This window comes from Micropterus dolomieu, linkage group LG12, assembly GCF_021292245.1.
Source record: "Micropterus dolomieu isolate WLL.071019.BEF.003 ecotype Adirondacks linkage group LG12, ASM2129224v1, whole genome shotgun sequence".
Classification (NCBI taxonomy): Eukaryota; Metazoa; Chordata; class Actinopteri; order Centrarchiformes; family Centrarchidae; genus Micropterus; species Micropterus dolomieu.
In genome coordinates this window covers 14,942,270-14,964,645 of record NC_060161.1, presented here as the reverse complement: position 1 = coordinate 14,964,645, position 22,376 = coordinate 14,942,270, and the positions used below count along the sequence as shown (strand labels likewise).

The following is a 22,376-nucleotide window of genomic DNA, read 5'->3' as shown; positions in this document are numbered from 1 at the left end:
AAATATTTTTTTATCTCATGCAAATATGGTAGGAAAAAAATGCTGCAATCATGTCTGTTCAGTTATCTTTGAAAACAGAATTGCTAGACACATTACCAGAGGCTGTTTTTAACCGTGTTAAAGAGTTTTAGAGCATTTTCTAACACCAATTCTGCTGCATAAATATGCCCAGCAGGAAGCAGTATGCATACTAACTAACCCGAATACATCCTGTGTTTGTGACAAACCCACCGCTTGACAATCGAAACATGTGAGATTCGTACAAAGCAGCATGCAAACATCTTAAAATAGCATGTTTCTAGCACCACATGTGTGTTTTTCTACTTTATGATCGGTTAATTGCGCCATTACCCATGATGCACAGCACTTGAGCTGTTTTATCAGCTCAGTCACATCCTGAAAGCAACTCATGCTCAGACTTTCAACACGCTGACATTGAGGAATAAAATCCAAGCAGCTAAAACCAGTTTAATCTCAATAGAATAATAAACAGTTTATTAAGCAGAGTGCTGATAAGCAGTAGGGGCACAATGTGCTGACATGCTAATTGTTTGGAGAATGCTAAAGATGGTGAAGTGTGTGTGTGCGCAGTGGTAAGAGGAAGAGATGACATGACACTCACTGGATGAGCAGCAAACATGACTGTGAGGTAATGCAGCAAACTGTTGACACACACAAACATGCACCTGCAGCAGCACACAAACTTAAACTCTTACACAAACATGAATGCATCTGTACTGTGTGTGCACAGAAAGACACACACTTGAATGCACACACGCCCTGTACACACATGCGCACATACAGCGAGCAGCTCTTGGGGATTTGGAGTTCAAAGGATGCTTTATTTTGGGAACAGCTTTGGGTTAGTCACCCTACTTTGGTGACAGACGGAGAAACAGGTTGCAAATATCAAACACTTTACAAGCACTGTGACACGCAAAAACACCCACCCACACTCACACAAACACACACACAAGCTCACACTCTCACTTTCCTTGCATTTCCTCCGTCTCTCTCTCTCTCTTAATTCCAAGAAACATCTCGCCAAAGGGAGAATGTGTTGTTTAAAACTTACAAGCAGACTTCTCCTTCACCAGCAGCTAATGTATGATCACAGCTCTTCTGACAGCTTTGTCAGAAACACTAAGACGTTGTGTTTGGGCTTCATTAACACATAAAGCAACATGGCAGGATGCTGGGATTACAGTAAAGCTCAATATTGTGAAGTGGTAATTCGACTGGTGCACTTCAGGGGGTGTTTTGATCCCATTAGAAAACAAAGTAACAGCTTCTGTCTTCTTCAAGTGATGAGTGGACGGCTGCCAGTGGAATGGTGTTATATGTCTGAGATGCATGATGAGATTTCTCCAAACTGACCATTCGCTGAACCCCTTCCCATCGATTGTCCAGTCATTTTTTAGCAACTGTAACTAAGCCCGCACAGCAGGTCTGTAAAGCTTTGGGTTTCTCCACATGTTGTAACTGTGTGCATGGGTCTCTCATAAAATACTAAACCAAAAACACAAGAATAATAGAGTTATGGGATGGATTAAACAGTGTGTTTCTATGTTCTAATTAGGCTGCACTTGTTAGCATGTAGCTTACCACTCACAGTAGTAAAGAAGCATAACTTCAAGGTCAAGAAGCATTTCATCAACTAACTGCATTAGTTTGTGGGGTTAGAGGTTACGTTAGAGAAAAAGCCCTCACAACTAGCGCATCCTCTGTGTCGTAAGCTGGTCCTGGATGCTATCACAGGCTAACGTTAGCGGCTCCCTCTGCTCTTAATTGAATTTAGGGAAGATACACTACAGCAGCCCCAGCAGATTATACCTGAGAAAGCGATATGTTCACTAAACACATTGGTTGGCCCTCATCCTATAAGCCTTTTCTCATTTAACGTTAAAAGTGAAACAAGTAGGCCAGCTCACATGTAGCTTTAGTCTCAGACTTTTAGCATAGGCTTGTTGTGTGAAAGTACGAAAAATGTATCCTGAAGTTCCCTGAAGAAATTTTTAGGAACACATTAATGGTAAATACAGCTTATTTGGCAAGGGGACATGTTGAAAAGTTTTAGCAAAAATATAATCTAAGCAAAAGAGTTGGAGGCGGTTTGCCATGCAAAGTAAGTACATGCACACACACATGTAAACACACAGGGCAAGGCAGTAATAGAACAGGCGCCGGCACAGTTTGGTGGCGACACCTGTTTGAAATTTATAATGAGCAGCCAGGGGAGAGGACCCCACACACAGTCATACACACACAAACACAGACACACACTCACACACAGTTGTCTGTGTCTTGGCTGTGACTCTGTGCTGAGTTGCAGGTCAGAGAGAGGCTAAGAATAAACTTCTCCTGCTGTCTCTCTCTCTCTCTCTCAGACACACACACACACACACACACACACACACACACACAGTTTCACTTTGCCTTTGACTTCTGCAGACACACGCCCTCTGATTAACAAAAAGAACAAGAAAGAGAGAGCAAGGGCAGATAGAAACCCAGGAGGAAACCCTTAGTGAAGGTCAGGGATAAATAAAAGAAGCATTAATTGGCTCAACAGAGAGCGAATTAGTTTATCCCTGCAGTATAATTATGTGAGTCCAAATGGTGAATAAATAGATTCACTCAGCCGTATGTGTGTGTGTGTGATTTCCAGCACAATAACATAACATACTGACCATAACATAGGTCATTGTTTTGCTCCCTTTCTCCATCACCTCTGTCCTCAGTTCATTATTAAGTCATAAAACAAGTCATCCTTCCATCCAATATTTCCCATTGTTCAACAGGATAGCATCTTTTATTACGTCCTCCCTGCCTGGTAAATGCCCACATCTTTAAAATCTCATGCCCCCAGTTCATAACACGGGGTTTCTGTTATAAATCTGTAGTCGTTCCAAACTGATATAGCCCTGATTACATCACTATGACATCATCAAGGGTTACTGACTCGACAAAGCTCCTTCAGAGTCACAGAAGATATTATGCCTCTGTTTTCACAAGTTGAATAGTACCCTTCATGACAATAAGAGTGCACCTTTAAACACACATTTCAGCAAAGATCCACCGCACAGAATTAAAAATGAGCAAGGTGCCAGATTCCTGTCAAGAGACAGGAATCAAGAGAGCACTCAGCTGAAACCTTACCCCTGACCTGTGATGAAGAGAAGAAAAGGGAATTTTCTTTGTGGAATCAATGTGGTATCATATTCTTTCTTTTTTTTTATAAATAAACCAGAGTTCATGAAATTCAGCTGAAGCACCTTTCTTCACCTGCTTTGCCTCGCCCCTCCTCTTGTCAGTTCAGCACCAATGCCTTTTAGATTTTCCCCAAGAATTTTAAGCAGCACCTGGCTCACCCAATGTACAAAAGGGGTAAACAAAACTATTACACAGATTGGAGAGAAAAGGGAGAACAGAGGGAGGTGTGGATGGTGAATTATGTCTGCGTTGTCATCCAGCTAAATTGCCTTGGCAGTGAGTCCCTTTTCTCTGACTAAAGGGTTAGACAAAGATGGATGGACAGGGAAGTTGACGAGAATGATCAAATAAGGCAGGAAGAAGAGGAGGTGAGGGTGTTAGGTAGAGCGAGAGGAAGGCAATAAGGGGAGGAAAAAGGTGATGAAAAGTCTGTAAAAAAGTAAAGGTGAAAGGCAGAAGGGAGAGAGATGTAAATGAAGAGGAGAAGAAGGATGTGCAAGGGGTGAAAAGGGAGGGATGGGAGACGGATGGGAGACAGATGAGATGACAGGGAGGTGAGGCAGAGGAGAAGGTGAAGAAGGGAGGAGAAGAGGAGAGGGATGGCAAAACTCATCCTGTGTGGAAGAAAATCTAAAAATATACCAGATAGAAATATTGGGGATTTGAAAAAGGGAGAGATGTCAAGAAAGAAAGAAAGAAAGAAAGAAAGAAAGAAAGAAAGAAAACAGCTATACAGAGCAAATCCAAGGTCAACAAAGGGCAGAATGTAATCAGGCAAAAACAGAAATAAGAGAGAGAAAGGGAAGATGGAGGGAGGAATGACACAAAGGAGTACAGCTGCAAAGAGGAGAGAAAACATGCAGAAGGTAAAGAGAGGGAGGGACATTACCACCCCAACCCTTAACTTTAACCTACACGTAATTCTAATCTTAAACCTAAAGCCAGTCTTAATCCTCAAACGGCTTTTAAGACAAAATGTTGTCACTTTCTAAAACTAAAATTGGCCCTTACAAACACAGAAGAACAAGAGCACACACACACACACTTGTGTTATCATACTTGTGAGGATACCCATTAACATAAATGTTGACTACTCCCAAGTCATAACCCTTGAATGAATTCCTGTTCAGCCTATATCTTGTCAATCAAACAGCACCTTGAGGAAATGTACAACTGGAAGTGTCCTCACTATGCATGAAAGTCTTCACTCTCAAATTGGTCCTCATAAAGATACAAGAACAAGACCACACTCTCGCACACACATAAACATAGAGGCCTTGCTTTACAGGCCCCAGAAGGCGCTGAGAAAACTGTATTTCCAAACCGCTTTATGTATTGGTCAATTTAACACCGCTATCATCAGCATATTAAAAATGCATGTGCCCAAGGACGCAAGAGCAATTTTGCCTGTGTGTTTGTGTTTGTGTGCACACGTGTATTTTAATGCAGAGTAGCCTACCGTGAAGAGTGGCATTATTACACTGTTATCTGCATTGCTATTTATACGGTGAATGCATGTTAAACACTCAAGCTATTTCTGAACGGGAGTCAATCACACAGAAAGGAAACTGAGAATCGTCCAGAATTATGTCAGTCACTCTTTGGTGCTACAAAAACAGCATCTATGTCCTATCAAATCTGTGACTGATTTGGTGCAGATTTCAGTCCATGTATTAGAAAAAAACATTGTGAACGAGCTTTGTATTTTGTCAAATGTTTGTCAGTTTCAAAGTGTGCATAAAATGTGCAGTAAAGTGGGTGAGAGAACAGTTACTGACAACGTTTGTACTTACATGGTCTCGTCATTTTGAAACTCCAGTTTGCCAGCGACAGGTTCGTAGTCGTCACCTCCCCTAGCGGTGCCATCCACGGTTCGGTAGGGAACAGCTACCAGGCCTCTGGCCCCAGAAGTCCTGAGCACCTTCACCTCCATCACACCTACGCTCTCACTCACTTTCTGACTGGCACTCTCAAAGGTAAAAATACCTGAGAAGGAAAGAAAATACAGTACTTCACAGGAGAGAAACACTAGAAAGATGAGGTGAAAAAACACCTACGCTCTCATTTACTAGCTTGCTCTCCGAGCTGTACCATATATATAGTGAAAGGGATAATAGATTACCACCCACTCTCTTTAGATAAAAGATAATCAGCATTAAGTAAACGCCCACTCTACACTCATCCTCCCTCCCTTAATTCTCTTTGGATGTTACCAACCAGCTTTAACTAAAAAAGTGTCAACATCGAGGGGACTAGAACTCTTTTCACCTTTTTGTGATCCCTTTTTTACGGATATCCTGGGAATTAGGTAGCAAAGCAATAGACCTATGTGGATTCAACATTAAGCTGGTGGGGTGCACACATTTATATCAAAACCATATAGTTTAAAATTATTACAGAACCAATTCTTCACATCTACTTCTGTCACTCTTGCATGATCCATCTTGCACAGAAGGTTAATTAAGGTTAATGTGTTTTGATTTGTACTTATTTGGAAAATGAAAATTGTAATTCGCAAAAAAAGGAAATTTATTTTTTAGCCGTGTTCTCCAGGTGGTCACAGCCTACCAGTAGCTGTGATTTTTCAAAGTTACTTAACGGAGCTTGAGAATGTATTGAAATAACATACAACAGAAAACAGATAACAGAAAACTAAGGCAATCAGCTTTCACTCCCAGAAGAAGCTAATTTGCCTAGCTTGCTAACAGCACGATGGGTCCAAATGTTGAATGTTGTAAAGGGACAGACAGACTTAATAGTTGCAAACCTAACTATGAGGGCTTATTGTAGAGGGGGAAATGCCATTGGTCGTACAATATGACATGTTTTAGTCCATAGCACATGTGTATATATGATGGAAGTGCACAACAAAAGTTGACAAATGTCCAAATTTGGTTTTATTCTCTTTTACGTTATATGGGATAATATTCACAACAGCTGCATTATCATTAAAGTTTATATTTTCTATAAACCAAAAGGGAGGAGAATTTAAATTTCAGTTTGGTTTCATTAAGATAGACAATTCCTGTTACATTACTCTGTCTTACCTGCGTGGTCGTCATCGTAGATGGTCACTGTGGCTGTGTGGTTGTCGCCCAGCACGGCTTTGGGGGTGGCACTTGCATCCAGTGGGGCGCTGCCGATCTCAGGATAACCAACCACTCGGGGGTTACTGAGGTGGACATAGAAATACTCATCCTCCTCGAAGATGTCGTCATCAATCACTCCGACTGTGATCTCTGGTAAAAGAATTGTATTTTCCTTTTTAGGGTGATGTTTTTACAAAAATAAACATTAAATCATGTTTTATTTGTTGAAACCAGTGGGACAAGTTGCCTTAGGTGCTGCAGATGACCTCTGCTACTTGAGCCTCAGTCTCATTGACGTGTTTTTTGAAAATATGTCATAAATTATCGCTGTCATTGTTATTTTTACCTTTGAGTGTCTCTCCTGGCTTAAACAGCAGCGTTCCCTCTGCAAACTCATAATCGGAACCTGCATTCGCTGTACCGTCCTCTGTGCGATAATCCACCTGGGGGAGACAGGAGCACAGAGAGTTGGTGAGACGAGGGGGTGGGGGTTGGGGGGGGCGAAAAGAGCCATCAAAGATGAAACAGAAGTGAACAGATATGAAAAGGGCAGATAGACACAAAGGGAGAGGGAGAACACAGAGTACAGACAGGGAGAGAGAGATAGAAGTGAACAGAAAAGAAGTAGAGGAGAGGCAATTGGGGAGATGTGAACAGAGGGCGAGAGAAAACAAGAATAACAGCTTCATTAAACTGAGCCCTCTGGTCAGATACAGTCTGATAATAAAGACTTTGAAGATTGTACAACAAAACTCTCCCTGTATCCCCTCCTTTCTCTCCATCTGCCCTGTTTATTAACCCTCTCCGGCCTGCAGAGGCTTGAAAACAAATCTGCAACAGCAATCAGATTCTGTCACTAGTTATATAAAATGGGATAAGTTCTACTTCAAAACAATCTGTGGCTGTTTCTGAATCAGTGTGGTTCTATTAATAAGTGACACAGCTCTAAACTTTTTTTAATGTATCCATAGCTGATATTACATAGCTGATATTACATAGGTCTACTGAGGCTTACTAATATTTCAGTGTTCAGATGTTTCTGATGAATGAAGTTGCCTTTAATGTTATTTTTATATAAATAACCAGCCAATACTATGGCTGGGTGTGACACCTAATTTAAATAAATATTTGGTTTATATATACAAACTATTCTAGCAAACTTAAAGCGGCTATAATAACTGTTTTCTTTATTTTAATGGCTCAAATGACTATTTGGATGTTGGAAGCTGATGCTCATACTGATGAACCCACAGTGAATTATCTCTGCTGTTCATTTCAACCGCTGTTCAGAACATTTCGTCTTCACATTTTAGCATTTAGCTCATTGCTTTGGTTCACTCTCACTGCTCTTATGAGTGTTGTTTTCAGGCGCAGCAGGCAGCTGTTTTCAACAAACAAGCTCTAAAAAGCCACTATACACCACCTGCTCAGCACCAAACAGCCAACAGACAAAGTAAGAACATAGTGCAGCGTGCAGCAGCGACAGAGACACACTTTTTTTCTCAGAGGCTGATGGTGCAAGCTTAAAGGAGAGCGAATATTGGTCAGGTGGATAAAAACGCCACTACAAATGAAAGTAATGTTGCTTTGTATCTGCTGGATGTGCAAACAAACAACTGTTTGCTAACAAGTTAGCCACATTAGCTAAAAAGGTGATAATATGTCAGTGTTGTGTGCATTCCTTCCTTCCACTGCTCTGAGGTGGGAAAACAAATGTGTTAATGCAGGTTAAAGTCTGTTGTTTAGCTATCATTCCATGATATATTTTTTTTAAATGGCTGCCTTGTGCTAAAACTGCTAAACCCCTTAAGAAGACAAAGTGCTGTGTAGATTTAAATATTAAATATTAATATAAATATTAAATATTTTGTATACATACACAGATTCTCTGTCATCTAAGTCATAGTTATCTAGGGCTGTGCATAACGATTATTTTTCAAGTCGATTTATCTAACAATTATTTTTTTGATTAGTCGATTAATCTAACGACTAATTTTGTGTATTCTAAAGAAAAAAAGTTGCCTATTACTCGATTAACCTAAAAGTTTATCCAAAATAAATATCAAAAACATGTCTAATCAATAATATTTTATTCCATCATCCTGATGAAGCACATTAGAATAATGACAATAGCAGCATATCTTAAAATGAATCCAATTTCCCGACAGATTGTCTGTAATGTTGATTCAGCTGTTTTCTCGCTCATACGTGGCCGTTACATTAACAGAAAATATGAAACAGCCGAACGTTAGATGACGCACGGTGTAACGTTGTGTTACCTTTACAGCAACGGGGCAGAAATAACTTTTAACATGAAAGCGATGAAGAAATACTTAGAAAATACATTTTAATGGACTACGTGTTCTCGATAATGTGGCGTGTTTGTGTGGAGACAGAAAGTAAACACGATTTGCGGTGCTGCTGTCAGTGCTCCGTGATACTTTCGCTTCACGTGTTCATGCTGCTTCACGTATGTCCAATTCACAGAGCTCACGGAGCAGCACGTTTTGAGTGTCAGTCTAAAATACTCCCAAACTTTAGACGGTCGAAGGCGCTGTCTTGTAGCTGGAGCTTGTCCAGGGGATATCCCACTAACACCGGATGCAGTGACGCTTCGACGCACGTAATGCAAGTCGACGTATTTACGGAATCGATTACGTCAACGAATCGCACCAGCCCTATGGTTATCCAAGGAAAGTTAAATCAAGGGTAACTGGACTTGGCTGAAGATACTTGAAGACGTTTCGCCTTTCATCCAAGAGGCTGCACTGAAGAGGCCTCTTGGATGAAAGGCGAAGCCTTGTCCAATCACCCTCGACTTAACCTTCCTTGGGGATAGATTCTTGGAACTTTTAAACATTTCAGTGAGAGTACCATCAAGTACAAGTAGCCTCAGTGAGAAACTGTTTGGCAAAGATAATCTTTTTTCTTCGTCTCTGAAGTACTGCACTGACACCATGCCTGAAGAGCCTGTGTGTGGGCTAAACAGGCCACTTATCAGCCTTCAGTAGACGGCAGACTCAGGCCATGCCAACAGCACACCTCTACAGACAGCACTAGTGTTGCATCATAGTTCCATTTATATACAAGGAGAAGAATAGACGAGACACAGCCTTGCAAAGCCCCTGCGAGCAAATCAGATATCATTTCACTGACAGACTCTCTGTGACTTGAAACAAAATCTCTTATTCAGTGTACCAGGCCAGCATCAAGCCCAAGAGCAGTGAGCCTTTGCAAAAGGATATGTCTTTTCATTGAGTTACAACCTCTAAATCTGAAATCTAAAAATCTCTAGAAGAAAGCGTTTTGTTTTGTGTCTCTTCTACACTCCTCTGTCACCCACTTCTATCCCTCTAGCAGGCCATAAAGGAGAACAAGGATGCTCAAAGCCTCTAGAAGTGAGAACAGGTTATGAGTAAGATCAGCCCGAGACTAGGAAAACTGCCAAAGATGTGAGTGAAATCAGTTCAGAGTATATTTTTGTCAACTCTCATCTCTACTTTTGTCTGTCTGAGTGTCTTTTGGCCTCTCTCCCTCACACACACACACACACACACACACACACACAGATTCTTATTCCTCTGAACAATCCACACACCTTGACAGTAACTCCAGAGTCTCCTCCGTGTCTGGCAACAGTCAGTTTCAAGGAGCCACAGTTTTCAAAGCACTGATACAACGAAGGCTCGAACTCCATCCTGATGGTGTGAGGGTCGTCCTCCTGGGCTTGGGTCTCGTGGCTGCTCACCACCTGCAAAAAAACCCAGACAGGATGAAAGTAGACGTGTCAGGTCAGAGTCAGATGCGGTGTGTGTTTTGGCTGTGAATAACAGGTCAAATGCTAACGAGAGGAGATTACGCGCGTCTCACCTTGCGAGCTTGGTCGGCAGCGTGCTTCTTGAGGATATTGCCAGCTCCGATCATCATCCTGGTTGCCTGGATACGGTAGAAAGCTCTGCTCTTCTGCTGCTGCATCAGCACCTGATCAATAAAACTAATTCATTAACAAAGTGATCTATTGTATTCAATATGCTAATCTATAATTCAGTTAGTTTTTTCAGACTAGTCTTTCGTTTATAGAAGCTCACTCTTAAGTGGACAGCTGCAATTTAAGGTTAAGCAGCGAATCTCCCTCAGGGCGGGGTTTTTTCTAACGTCTTCACGTTAGGTTAGCGGTCAAAGGTCAGCTACAGATTCACTGAAGGACACTGCTTGAGGTTTGAACCCAGATCCGACACTTGAAGACGAGGGATGTCTTTGTCTCAGAGCTTCATTAAAACCCTGTAATTGTCTCTTTGACAGAGAGAGACAAACAGTGGAATCACACTGATAAGGAATGATTTGACACTGTAGCCGTCCACTTCCTTAAAATATTACCCACTTTAAAATGCAAAACTAGTTGCTGACTCTCTTAGCTGCAAACTTTAGATTTATTGAGTCTTATCAATCTATAAGTAATGATTTCAATAAAAATGTATGTCTGAATAGCAATTTAATATCCTAACGATCCCCCACATAGAAAATGAACAAATTGGCCACTGTAGCTGTGGAGATCATTAAATTAAATGTAGCCGCAGAGCTGGGAAGACTGTGATTTATTTAAATTTAAGGGAAGCGAACCTCCACAATCCTCACAATATCCGCATATGCTTGAAGGGTTGGAATCAGTAATCGTTAGTTTAGTAAAAAAAATTATCTGGCTGAGCAAGTTGGCCTAACTTTAGGAAAGTCAAATTCCAAGTCCGAGAGGACCACAGGGGACCACTATATAATTTATTATTTAATGATTCATTATGTCCGCGAGAACCTTAATTTATCCAGTGGAGTTTAATCTCTGGGGCAGCAGTCATTCTTATTTACAGCACGAGGCGGCGTAAGTAGCTGCTGGGGGAGGAAGGCCTGAATGCAAACAAACAGTGCACCTTTTGTCATTACAATAAAAAGACCAAAACCAAGAAATAACTCACAAAGGAGACAAGGGAAGGAAGAGGGGAAGTGCATGGCAGCCATCTATTAGCAGCTCCTTTCTTTTTACCAGGGAGGAGAACAGATTAACCAACTATTTAGTTAATCTCTGTGTGACTCATTGACAATCGAAACTCAACTAAACTAATGCCAAATTTAACCAAAAGGTAAATTTAGAAGAAAGCACTAAGATTTCGTTGCTTATAATACCAACTAACAAATTGCAAATCTAAATGCACCAAAAAATCTTAACTCAAGGTCAACTTGCAAGGTTTTTGCAGAGCTGTTAACCAAACCTCACATCCTTCCTTTAAGCATGAACTCAATGTGTGAGATGTGGCTGAAAGCTCCGAAAAAACAAGCGGACCTTGCGTTACAAATTTTTTGCCACGTTATGGCTTCCAGGGTCAAAAATGAGCTTTCACACTCTAATGTTCATAGAACTTACCGGGTAAATCACCTCGAGAGCAGAGGGGTTGCATATTACAGTGCTGTCAAACAAGACAACTGGCACCTTCCTCTCTAGAGACTAGTGGTTTTATCAGCTCACAATATTACATGAGGAGTGTCCTGAAAAACTCGTAGTGTGTAGCTATCTGATACTCAGCCAATTAACTTCATTATAATTTTGTTTATATTTGGTGTGTGTGCATAGTTGATTTGCCATTTTCTATAAATATCGTAATAACTATTCATTAAATAGCTGCCTTGGGAAATTAAATTAAATTAACCTCTTCATTCATCTCTTCTAATGGAAATGCAAATGGATTTGTTAAACAGCTCAGAGGTTGATCAGGAACACTATAAAATGTTCAGCTGTGTGCTGCCCTACCTGCTATCACCTAAAACACCTTGTTCACAGCCAAATGTGTCACAGCATCATCACCGGCACAGTGCCACCCTCAGAGGAGTCGCGTGTGAAATGTGATGCATGTTATTAAGTTTTCTACTGTTCCATTTTGGTATTAGATGTAAGAAGATTGTTAGCTCAGAAACTGAGAGAAGAACTTTAAGGAACAAAGTTAAGATGAAGACAGAGCAAACCAGTTTGAAATAATGAATGCAGCTTCGCCATGAGGGCCTCATTAATTAGAAGCTGACTAATAACATCCAATCAAATTCACACATGTGTACACACTATTTATAAACTTTGAAAATGTTTGTATCGTCTAAAATCTAATATACAGTATCAAAAGTGAGTACACCCCTCACATTTTGGTAAATATTTGATTATATCTTTTCATGTGACAACACTGAAGAAATGACACTTTGCTACAATGTAAAGTAGTGAATGTACAGCTTGTATAACAGTGTAAATTTGCTGTAGCCTGAAAATAATCCCATAGCCATTAATGTCTAAACCGCTGGCAAAAAAGAAGTGAGTACATCCCTAAGTGAAAATGTCCAAATTGGGCCCAAAGTGTCAATATTTTGTGTGGCCACCATTATTTATATAGAGACCTTGCGCTCCTCCAACTTCCATTTGAGGATGCCCCACAGATGCTCAATGGGGTTTAGGTCTGGAGACAAGCTTGGCCAGTCCATCAGCTTTACCTTCAGCTTCTTAAGCGAGGCAGTGGTCGTCTTGGAGGTGTGTTTGGGGTCATTATCATGTTGGAATATTGCCCTGCGGCCCAGTCTCCAAAGGGAGGGGATCACACTCTGCTTCAGTATGTACATGTTGGCGTTGATGATTCCCTCAATGAACTGTAGCTCCCCTGTGCTGGCAGCACTCATGCAGCCTCAGACCACGACACTCCCACCACCATGCTTGACTGTAGGCAAGACACACTTGTCTTTGTACTCCTCACCTGGTTGCCACCACACAGGCTTGACACCATCTGAACAAAATGCGTTTACCTTGGTCTCATCAGTTCCAGTAATCCATGTCCTTAGTCTGCTTGTCATCAGCAAACTGTTTGCGGGCTTTCTTGTGCATCATCTTTAGAAGAGGCTTCATTCTGGGACGACAGCCATGCAGACCAATTTGATGCAGTGTGCAGCGTATGGTCTGAGCACTGACAGGCTGACCCCCCCACCCCTTCAACTTCTGCAGCAATGCTGGGAGCACTCATATGTCTATTTCCCAAAGGCAACCTCTGGATATGACGCTGAGCACGTGCACTTAACTTCTTTGGTTGACCGTGGTGAGGCCTGTTCTGAATGGCACCTGTCCTGTTGAACTGCTGTATGGTCTTGGCCACCGTGCTGCAGCTCAATTTCAATCTTCTTATAGCCTAGGCCATCTTTATGTAGAGCAACAATTCTTATTTTCAGATCCTCTTTTACATGAGGTGCCATGCTGAACTTCCAGTGACCAGTATGTGGGAGTGTGAGAGAGATAACACCAAATTTAACACACCTGCTCCCCATTCACACCTGAGACCTTGAAGTCACATGACACTGGGGAGGGAAAATGGCTAACTGGGCCCAATTTGGACATTTTCACTTAGGGGTGTACTGACTTTTGTTGCCAACGGTTTAGTGTGCGATGTGTCATTTCTTCAGTGTTGTCACATGAAGAGATATAATCAAATATTTACAAAAAATGTGAGGGGTGTACTCACTTTTGTGAGATACTGTATATCTTTGTTATAGGAGTAGCTTGACATTTTGGGAAATAAGCTTGTTTGCTTTTTGCCAAAAGTTTGATAAGAAGACACCACAAACTAACACAAACTTGTGTAGCCTATGGAGCTAGAGCCAGGAGGCGATCCATTCAAACTTCAAAATTATGCCTACTAGCCCCTCTAAAGCTCATTTGTATAACTTATAACAGCCAGACAAGATTTTGTGGCTTTAGAGGGAGTTACGTGCTGCTACATTAACTATTTTTTGGCAAATAGCAGTAAACGACAACTGTAACAACCACAACATTTCTGTTTGCTCTGTGATTGGTGGGCTGGGTAGCCTCGCAATGCCTCCGAGCCGACCGGAAGTAATATTTTCTAGCGGCCAAAACGGCGGCTGTAACACAGTAAATCAATATATTTGACCGTCATAACCCGAGCGAAATGACTCGTTTCGCTATCAGAATGTGATCCATTTGCTCGGTAACATTTGAAAAGGCTACACCAGCAGCACATATACAATTTTATCCCCATTTACGTTAGCGGAGCGCTAAACTGGAAGTTAGCCTGCTCGGCCGGCAAAAGTCAACACAGTGGACGCTGTAGCGCTACTGCCGACTAGCGTTTGGGGGTGTAATTGCAGAATGACGGACACACCTACGCAGGAGTATAAATGGGCCTTTCTACACTGCCAGGCCAGCTACTTCCCCTCGCTTTCATTCTTTCTGCTAAGCTAAGCTAATCACCTCCCAGTTCTAGCGCCATACTTAACTTATTTCCCTCAAAATAACTATTCCTTCAACAAATAACCTTCAAAACATACCCAATGTCAATAAATTTCCATCGCTAATGTTTGTTTATCTGCACATATAAGAAAACCCCTCCTGACCTGATAGTTAGCCATCTCAATTAGCTGCTCCATGTCTTTATCCGGATGCCTCTGCTTCAGCTCCTTCAGCGTCCTCGCCATGTCCCTTCTGGCCTCGTCCTCCTCGTCCTTCGCTCCTCCCTCCTCCATCATCCCTCCGTCTATCCCGCTGTGACAGTTCAACGCCATCTGTCCGTCCAGCTCCAGCATGTCCATCTTGGTGAACCCCCCCGGACCCAGTGCTCCTCCTCCTCCTCCGTCCATACCTCCTATCCCTCCGTCCGCTCCTCCCTCGGTCTCAATGATGATGCCGCGGTGCTTGTCAGCACGGTAACGCTTACGGACGTACTTGTAGAAGAGGAGTCGGCGGTCAGCCACCCAGGCCTGGACCACGCAGAGGGGGAAGAAGAGGAAGGTCAGCACTGCCTCCCATACCTAGAGGAGAGAAGAGACAGAATTTTCCTTCCTTCTTTTTTCTTTCTTTCCCTCACCCAACCTTCGTCCCCTTAACAGGTTTCATATCTGTCTGTCCTCACCTCCACCTCTCCAGGGGAAAACACACTCAGAATCAGGTAGAGCCAGATGTAGGCGAAGATACTCCAGGCTGCTGTGACGAAGAACACCCGAAGGTGTTTGATTTTGCGCGTCTCTCCGTCAGGAACAACATACACACACAGGGCGATGATGATGAACATGTTGAAAGCAGCACTGCCCACGATGGTGCTGGGACCCAGGGAGCCAGCCTCGAAACCGTGACCACACACCTATAGGTGGGGTGAAAATCAGATTACCGTGGTGCCACTAACATTCTGTATCAGTTCATCTAATGTGTAACCACCCGGCTCATACTGTACTCACTTCAATAACAGACAGCAGTATCTCGGGGGCACTAGAACCCAAGGCCATTAGAGTGAGATTAGAAACAGTCTCGTTCCAGATCCTGACTGTGGCCGTGGTGGTCTCACCATTTGGCCTCTTTATAGTGATTTCCTTCTCCTGGGAGGTGATGACCTGGAGGGGGAGGAGAGGCACAAAAAGGAAACAAAAAGCAAGAGGAAGGAATGAATGGAAAGAAAAGGATGGCAGATGGAGCTCCAAAATTATGTTGTTTTCTGTTTTGTTTACTTGACAATTAATTGTTTTAAAAGATGCCACACAGCTGTTGCTCATGTGTCATATTAAATAAAATCCATTGTATTTCCCCAAACTGAGGATGAGTGGTGACTTGAGTACTGTATATACAGTGGCTTGCAAAAGTATTCATACCCCTTGAACTTTTCCACAGTTTTTCACGTTACAACCACAAACATAAATGTATTTTATTGAGCTTTCATGATATAGACCAACTCAAAGTGACACATAATTGCGAAGTGGAAGGAAAATCATACATGCAATATATATAATAAAAATCTGAAAAGTGTGCCGTGCAAAAGTATTCAGCCCCCTTTTACTCCAATACCCCTAAATAAAATCCAGAGCTACCAATTGCCTTCAGAAGTCACCTAATTAGTAAATAGAGTCAATCTGCGTGTAATCTAATCTCGGTATTAATACAGCTCTTCTGTAAAGGCCTCAGAGGTTTGTTAGAGAACATTTGTGAACAAATAGCACCATGAAGCCCAAGGAAAAACACCAGACAGGTCAGGAATAAAGTTTTGGAGAAGTTGCAAGGTTAGTTTATAAAAAAAAGTATCGCAAGCTTTGAACATCTCACGGAGCACTGTTCAATCCATCATCCGAAAATGGAAAGAGCATGCCACAACTTCAAACATACCAAAAAATGCCTATCCACCTAAATTTACAGGCAGGTAAGAAGAGCTCTGATCAGAGAAGCAGCCAAGAGGTCCTTATTCACTCTGGAGGAGCTGCAGAGCTCCACAGCTCAGGTCGGAGAATCTGTGCACAGGACAACTATTAGTCGTGCAATCTGACCTTTATGGAAGAGTGGCAAGAAGAAAGCCGTTGTTGAAAAGAAGCCATAAAGAGTCCCATTTGTGGTTTACCAAAAGCCATGTGTGGTTCTCAGCAAACATGTTGAAAAAGGTTATCAGGTCAGATAAGACCAAAATTGAAGTTTTTGGCCTAAACGCAATACGCAATGTGTGGCAACAAACTTAACACTGCATATAACCCTGAACACACCATCCCCACCATGAAACATGGGGGTGGTGGCATCATTCTGTGGGGATGCTTTTCTTCAGCAGGGAGAGGGAAGATGGTCAGAGTGGATGGGAAGATGAATGGAGCCAAATACAGGGCAATCTAGGAAGAAAACCTGTTGGCAAAAGACTTGAGACTGGGGCGGAGGTTCACCTTCCAGCAGGACCCTAAACATACAGCCAGAGCTACAATGGAATGATTTAGATCTAAGTATATTATGTATAAATATGTGGCCCTGCGATGGACTGGCGACCTGTCCAGGGTGTACCCCGCCTTTCGCCCGATGTCAGCTGGGATCGGCTCCAGCCCCCTGAGACCCTGTATGCAGGATAAGCAGCTGACGATGGACGGATGGATATATTCATGTGTTAGAATGACCCAGTCAAAGTCCGGACCTAAATCCCATTGAGAATCTGTGGCAAGACTTGAAAATTGCTGTTCACAGACGCTCTCAATTCAATCTGACTGAGCTTGAGTTATTTTGCAAAGAAGAATGGGCAAACATTCGAGTCTCTAAATGTGCAAAGCTGGTAGAGACATTCCCCAAAAGACTTGCAGCTGTAATTGCAGTGAAGGGTGGTTCTTCAAAGTATTGACTCAGGGGGGCTGAATACTTTTCAGATTTTAATTTCTGTACATTTTTGAAAACCATGTATCATTTTCCTTCCACTTCACAATTGCTTGCCACTTTGTGTTGGTCTATCACATGAAATCTCAATAAAATACATTTAAGTTTATGGTTGTAATGTGAAAAATGTGGAAAAGTTCAAGGGGTATGAATACTTTTGCAAGCCACTGTAACTATATTAATTTACTCTGAAGTAGTGCAAAGTTGCAATAGTAAAATAAGTGACGGGTTATTGATTGATTGCCTACCTCTATAGAAGACATGAATCGGTCAGCTATAATGCTCATACCCAGGAACATATAGATGAGAGCTACGAAGTAAACAATGGCTCGTGCCACTTTGTCCCCCACAGACGGGTTCTGAGGGTTCCACACGGGCAGTACCACTCCTGAAATGATCAAACAATTGAAAATATAATCAAACAGAGTTTTGCAGAAAAGGGTGGCACGAAATATTTGGTTGCAACAATTGTCTATAATTACCTCAATAATTTCTCCAGCCCTTATTTTGCATAGTGAGAGGGCATTTTGTAAAAAGCTTATTAGCAGTCCAACTTGATTAACGTCCGATAGTAAGTAGGGGATTTACCATATGGTCCATTTGTTCTACTAAAACTTATTAAAATGGATGAATGCTCTAGAATCTAACTCACGCATTAGCACCTGGCATCTGGCAAATAAATCTCTTTCCTGTCATTTGCAGAGGCACTGAACAGGTGTAAAGACTATGGCGACTTGGGGTTTAAATCTAAAGGATACTAAAGTTGAAAAAAAAAGCCATAATTTAGTGTATCTACTGCCTCCATAATAACATAGACATAATAAATGATCATGAATTTAATGTGTAATTGTTTCCTACAAATGGAGGAAATTGAATTAAATGAATAAGCCACTTTTGAAAAAGAATATTGTGAATTAGCCTATTTGAAAAAGATTAAAAAGACAGTGTTGGATGCAGTGTTTCCCCTCCAATTAGGCTTATGTTTTTGTCTGTAATCTGCTGGGTATTGATGGTAAAATGATCTAAAACATCATTATGATCAGCTGTGATAAAGGTTTAAAATATCAGTAGCTGACATGGCCGGATAACCAAACTAGAGGCTAACTCCTTATCTTACTTGTTGCAAGCTGCTCTTTCTGTAAGAGTGAAGTACAGAAATCTATCCTATGTAATTGCCTTAATCCATCCTTATATGCATTAAATTGCAGTTTTCTCAAAGATAAGACCAACCCACCTTCCTGACAGGGGTCTCCACTAGCTGAGCAGTTGTTCTCAGATGAATCTGCGTGCGCTGATGCAGGACATGACAGGAGGAGGAAGAAGGAGAAGAGGAAGGAGAGCAGGGAGGTGAAAGAGGATGGAGGTACAGACATGGCTGCTGGAGCCATTTCTGCTGATGCAGCCTGGCCTTCACTGGACTCTGCTGAGATCTACTGGGTCGGAGCAGCGAGGAGTGATGTCCAAAACCTTGAGGTAGGCAGAGAAAGATTGGAGACACAAGAAAGTAATTTAACCTTCCAATCACACCGCTAGTGAACTCTCTCATGAACTATTTCTGTTGGCTTTAATTGTATTCACTATAATAAAAACACATCATGCTGCTACATCAAGATACTTTTCGCATTGTGTGTTCAATTGTTGCCTACTGCAGCTTTATGTGGTTAAGTAAATAGTTGGGGCTAATGTATCTGTGTGTCAAGTGCTGCCTGAGACACATAGCTCAGGGCACAATCTTCCACAGTCTCTCTTCTACTTTTCCCCAAGTGTACCTAGCTGTAGACAATACGGCAGACAAAAGGGCAAGAGCACCTTTGCAGTTGACATGAAACCATGTGATCTCAGCAGCAGAAGTTGGTCTTCTTCGTGTCGTTTTTTTGCATGTGTGTAGTCTACATGTGGCAGAAAAGGTGATCCAGTTTCACCAAAATCAACTTGTTGTGTTTTTGTAAAGTAATCAGTGAAGTTGGCTGCCTTTGGGTCTTCCCCATTTTTTTCCAGTGGACTGTGCACATGAGAAATACAGATGTTAATGAAATAAAATGACATGAAGAAGACTTCCACTGCTGAGATCATGTGAATTCCTGTCAACAGCAGAGTTAAAAATCTGTACGCAAAATATGAATAGTTATTCAGGTTGTGATGTGCCCAAAATTATGGCCAAATCGTTCCACAGCGTACACATTTGTAAATCTTATTTTTCATTTGTAGATCATGTAGTACACATTTGTGACCATTTAGAGTTTAATTTCTCGCCATAAAGTATGTGGACAAATTGAATTTCCTCCTCATGGCTCTGAGTCAAGTCTGTGTAAATCTTTACACTCACTGCATGTGTGTGCAGACAGCTGTACTTTGCTGCAGATGTCTGATGCTGGTATACAGTGTGTGGCAGTAAACATTAGCTGAGCTGAGAGCAGGCAGTCGACAGCAGAGATACAACAGCAATATGTTTCTATGACAAGGAAGCGGAGTGGTTTTTCATTTGGACCCCAGTTAATATATTGTGAGGACAAACGGACACAAAAAAAAAGGAACAGATTGAACTGGCAGTGTTAGGTCAAATCAGTGCAAACACACACACAGAGGAGGAACAGAAACATACAAGTCTACACATACAAACACACAAACAGCGTCAGCTAGCCTTGCAGTGTGGAAGTTGCTGACCTTGCGTACTCTCTCGCAAACACTTCCAAATGCAGAGACACACACACTCTACACTTAGTCAGCCCTGGGCAAAAAAATGCTGACCCTGTCTTCACACAAACACGCACACACACACAACCACAGTTAGTCATCTGTCGTGACATTAGTGTGTGTGTGTGTGGCGGGGGGGGGGGGGGGGGGGGGGGGGGGGGGGGGGGGGGGGGGGGGCTTGCTGACCCTGTCTTCATCTATCTTCCAGGGTCTCGGTGCTCTGACAACAACCTGTCACTTCAATACTCAACTCGCTTCTCTCCTGCACCGTCTATCCCGCTACTGTTTCCCTGAACTCCCTTAGTCTCTCGCTTCTTTTCAAGTCAGAAATTAGATTTCACTCCATTATCACAGGTTTCTGTAAGATTTTAGCTTAGGATGATATTAATAACAATTAATAATGAGAATTTTTTTTTTTTTTTACTTTCCCACCTTGGCTGCTTTTTTAAACATCTTCCCCACATCTCTTGCCATGCAAATGACCTTTGACAACACAGCCATAACGCTCTAGGGTGTCCCAGGGCAAAACTGATATGTGGGTGCTTGTAGTTAGTAATCATTAACACAATGACAGACATGTATCAAGGAATATCCACAAGATTAACTGAAAGAATAAATGTGTTAAATTTAGATTTTAACTCAAAGCCTCTCTTTAAGACAGAACCTCAAGATGATGTGATAATGCAGGTGTCACCTTAATAGAGTATTTAGCAATACCTCCTATAATCTTGTCAGACTTTTAGACTTTTGCCAGAAGTTTAAGAGAAAAAGTATCAAAATTAATGTAGCACAACTAGAGATAAAGTCCTTTTTATCCTATTCATTCTTCTTTCTTGTAAAAACCTGGCACCTATTACCTATGATGCAAACCGCAGACAGTTTGATTGGAGATTCAGGAGTGTTGCAAATAGTCACTAATTTAGCCTCCAGCAGAGATGAGGAGCGGGCTGCAGATGTCTGGCAACATCACTCCATACCCCCAGACTATCATGGATTTATTTCTCATGGATAAATAAGTCTTCATTTATCAGACTTTGCACAGCTCCCTCTGGAGCCACCCAGCTGTCTTCGGGCGAAAGGCTGAACAGGCCGCCAGTCCATTGCAGGGCCACACATAGACAAACAACCACTCACACCTAAGGAGAACATGCAAACTCCACATAGAAAGGCTGGGGCAACCAGGGTTTGAATCCACGACCTTCTTGTGGTGAGGCGACAGTGCTAACCACTGCACCACAGCGCCAACCATTATATATATTTATATTTTTTTCACATGTGCAATAGTATTGTCCAACACCTGTTAAAAGACTATAATTTCAGTTTTATATTGTGGTTTTGTAACACACACACAGTGTTAGAAAACAAAGTACCTCAAAATAATAAGCGGGTAGTGAACCTGGAGCCCAAGTATCTGACAAATTAATCTCAATTCAGGGTCCACATACTCACTTGTTGTGGCGCTTTCGACTGTACACACAGTCTTCATTAGCCATTTGAATTTGCTAATTTGTTCTCAGAATCATGATAAAGTTTCTTCAATCTGGTGATGGAGACCAAATTCTGGGACCTCAGGGGAGCAACTTCCATTTCCAACAATTATCTCGGGGATGTAGAACTTGAAATTAATGGCCTATTTTGTTTAAAAGAAACCATAATCTTTAAACCATTGTATAAACTCAATTACTACACACCTCCTTTTCTTGAGATTTGATTCATCACTCATAATCACTCAGGCTTCTTCCTTTCTCTTCTCTCTTTTTCGTCCTCCGTCTCTCTCCGCCTACACCACTTCACGTCTCTAGCACCTCTCCATATCCCCTGCTCGCACTCTCTTTCACACCTCAGATCTGTCCAACCTCATGGCTCCCTTTCATGTCATCCTCATCTGTAAACAAATCTGTCCCAATTTTAGTATCTCAATATGCATATTTGTTGGCACAAAAGTAAACAAATTAAAATGAAATAAAGAATTACTTATGTGGACGGAGTTACGCAGCTTTTTCATAGTATTTATCTTTAACTGCACAGTGACAAAAAGTGATGTGGCAGCAAATGGTATACAGCGGCTACATGCAGAGTTAAATGGCTGGTTAAATAAGCAGTTGTGGCAGAATTTCAGCTTAAGAGTTCAGTTTTGTGTCAAAGTATTAATAATTTCCATAGATGCATTTGTGCTATAAAAAAAGCTA

General features: G+C 41.8%; 1 protein-coding gene across 1 annotated transcript in view; it reads right to left on the bottom strand.

The window, feature by feature from the left end:
• Nucleotides 1-22,376, bottom strand: part of slc8a4b (solute carrier family 8 member 4b) — a 110,535-nt gene that overhangs the window by 42,801 nt on the left and 45,358 nt on the right. The window contains exons 2-11 of the mRNA XM_046064820.1: nucleotides 18,728-18,960; nucleotides 17,742-17,881; nucleotides 15,564-15,716; nucleotides 15,242-15,469; nucleotides 14,727-15,140; nucleotides 10,173-10,283; nucleotides 9,901-10,053; nucleotides 6,649-6,745; nucleotides 6,261-6,452; nucleotides 5,007-5,199 (exon numbers count right to left, since the gene is read on the bottom strand). Coding sequence (XP_045920776.1) covers nucleotides 5,007-5,199; nucleotides 6,261-6,452; nucleotides 6,649-6,745; nucleotides 9,901-10,053; nucleotides 10,173-10,283; nucleotides 14,727-15,140; nucleotides 15,242-15,469; nucleotides 15,564-15,716; nucleotides 17,742-17,881; nucleotides 18,728-18,881 — 1,835 coding nt within the window. The 5' untranslated portion in view covers nucleotides 18,882-18,960. The remainder of the gene's footprint in view (nucleotides 1-5,006; nucleotides 5,200-6,260; nucleotides 6,453-6,648; nucleotides 6,746-9,900; nucleotides 10,054-10,172; nucleotides 10,284-14,726; nucleotides 15,141-15,241; nucleotides 15,470-15,563; nucleotides 15,717-17,741; nucleotides 17,882-18,727; nucleotides 18,961-22,376) is intronic.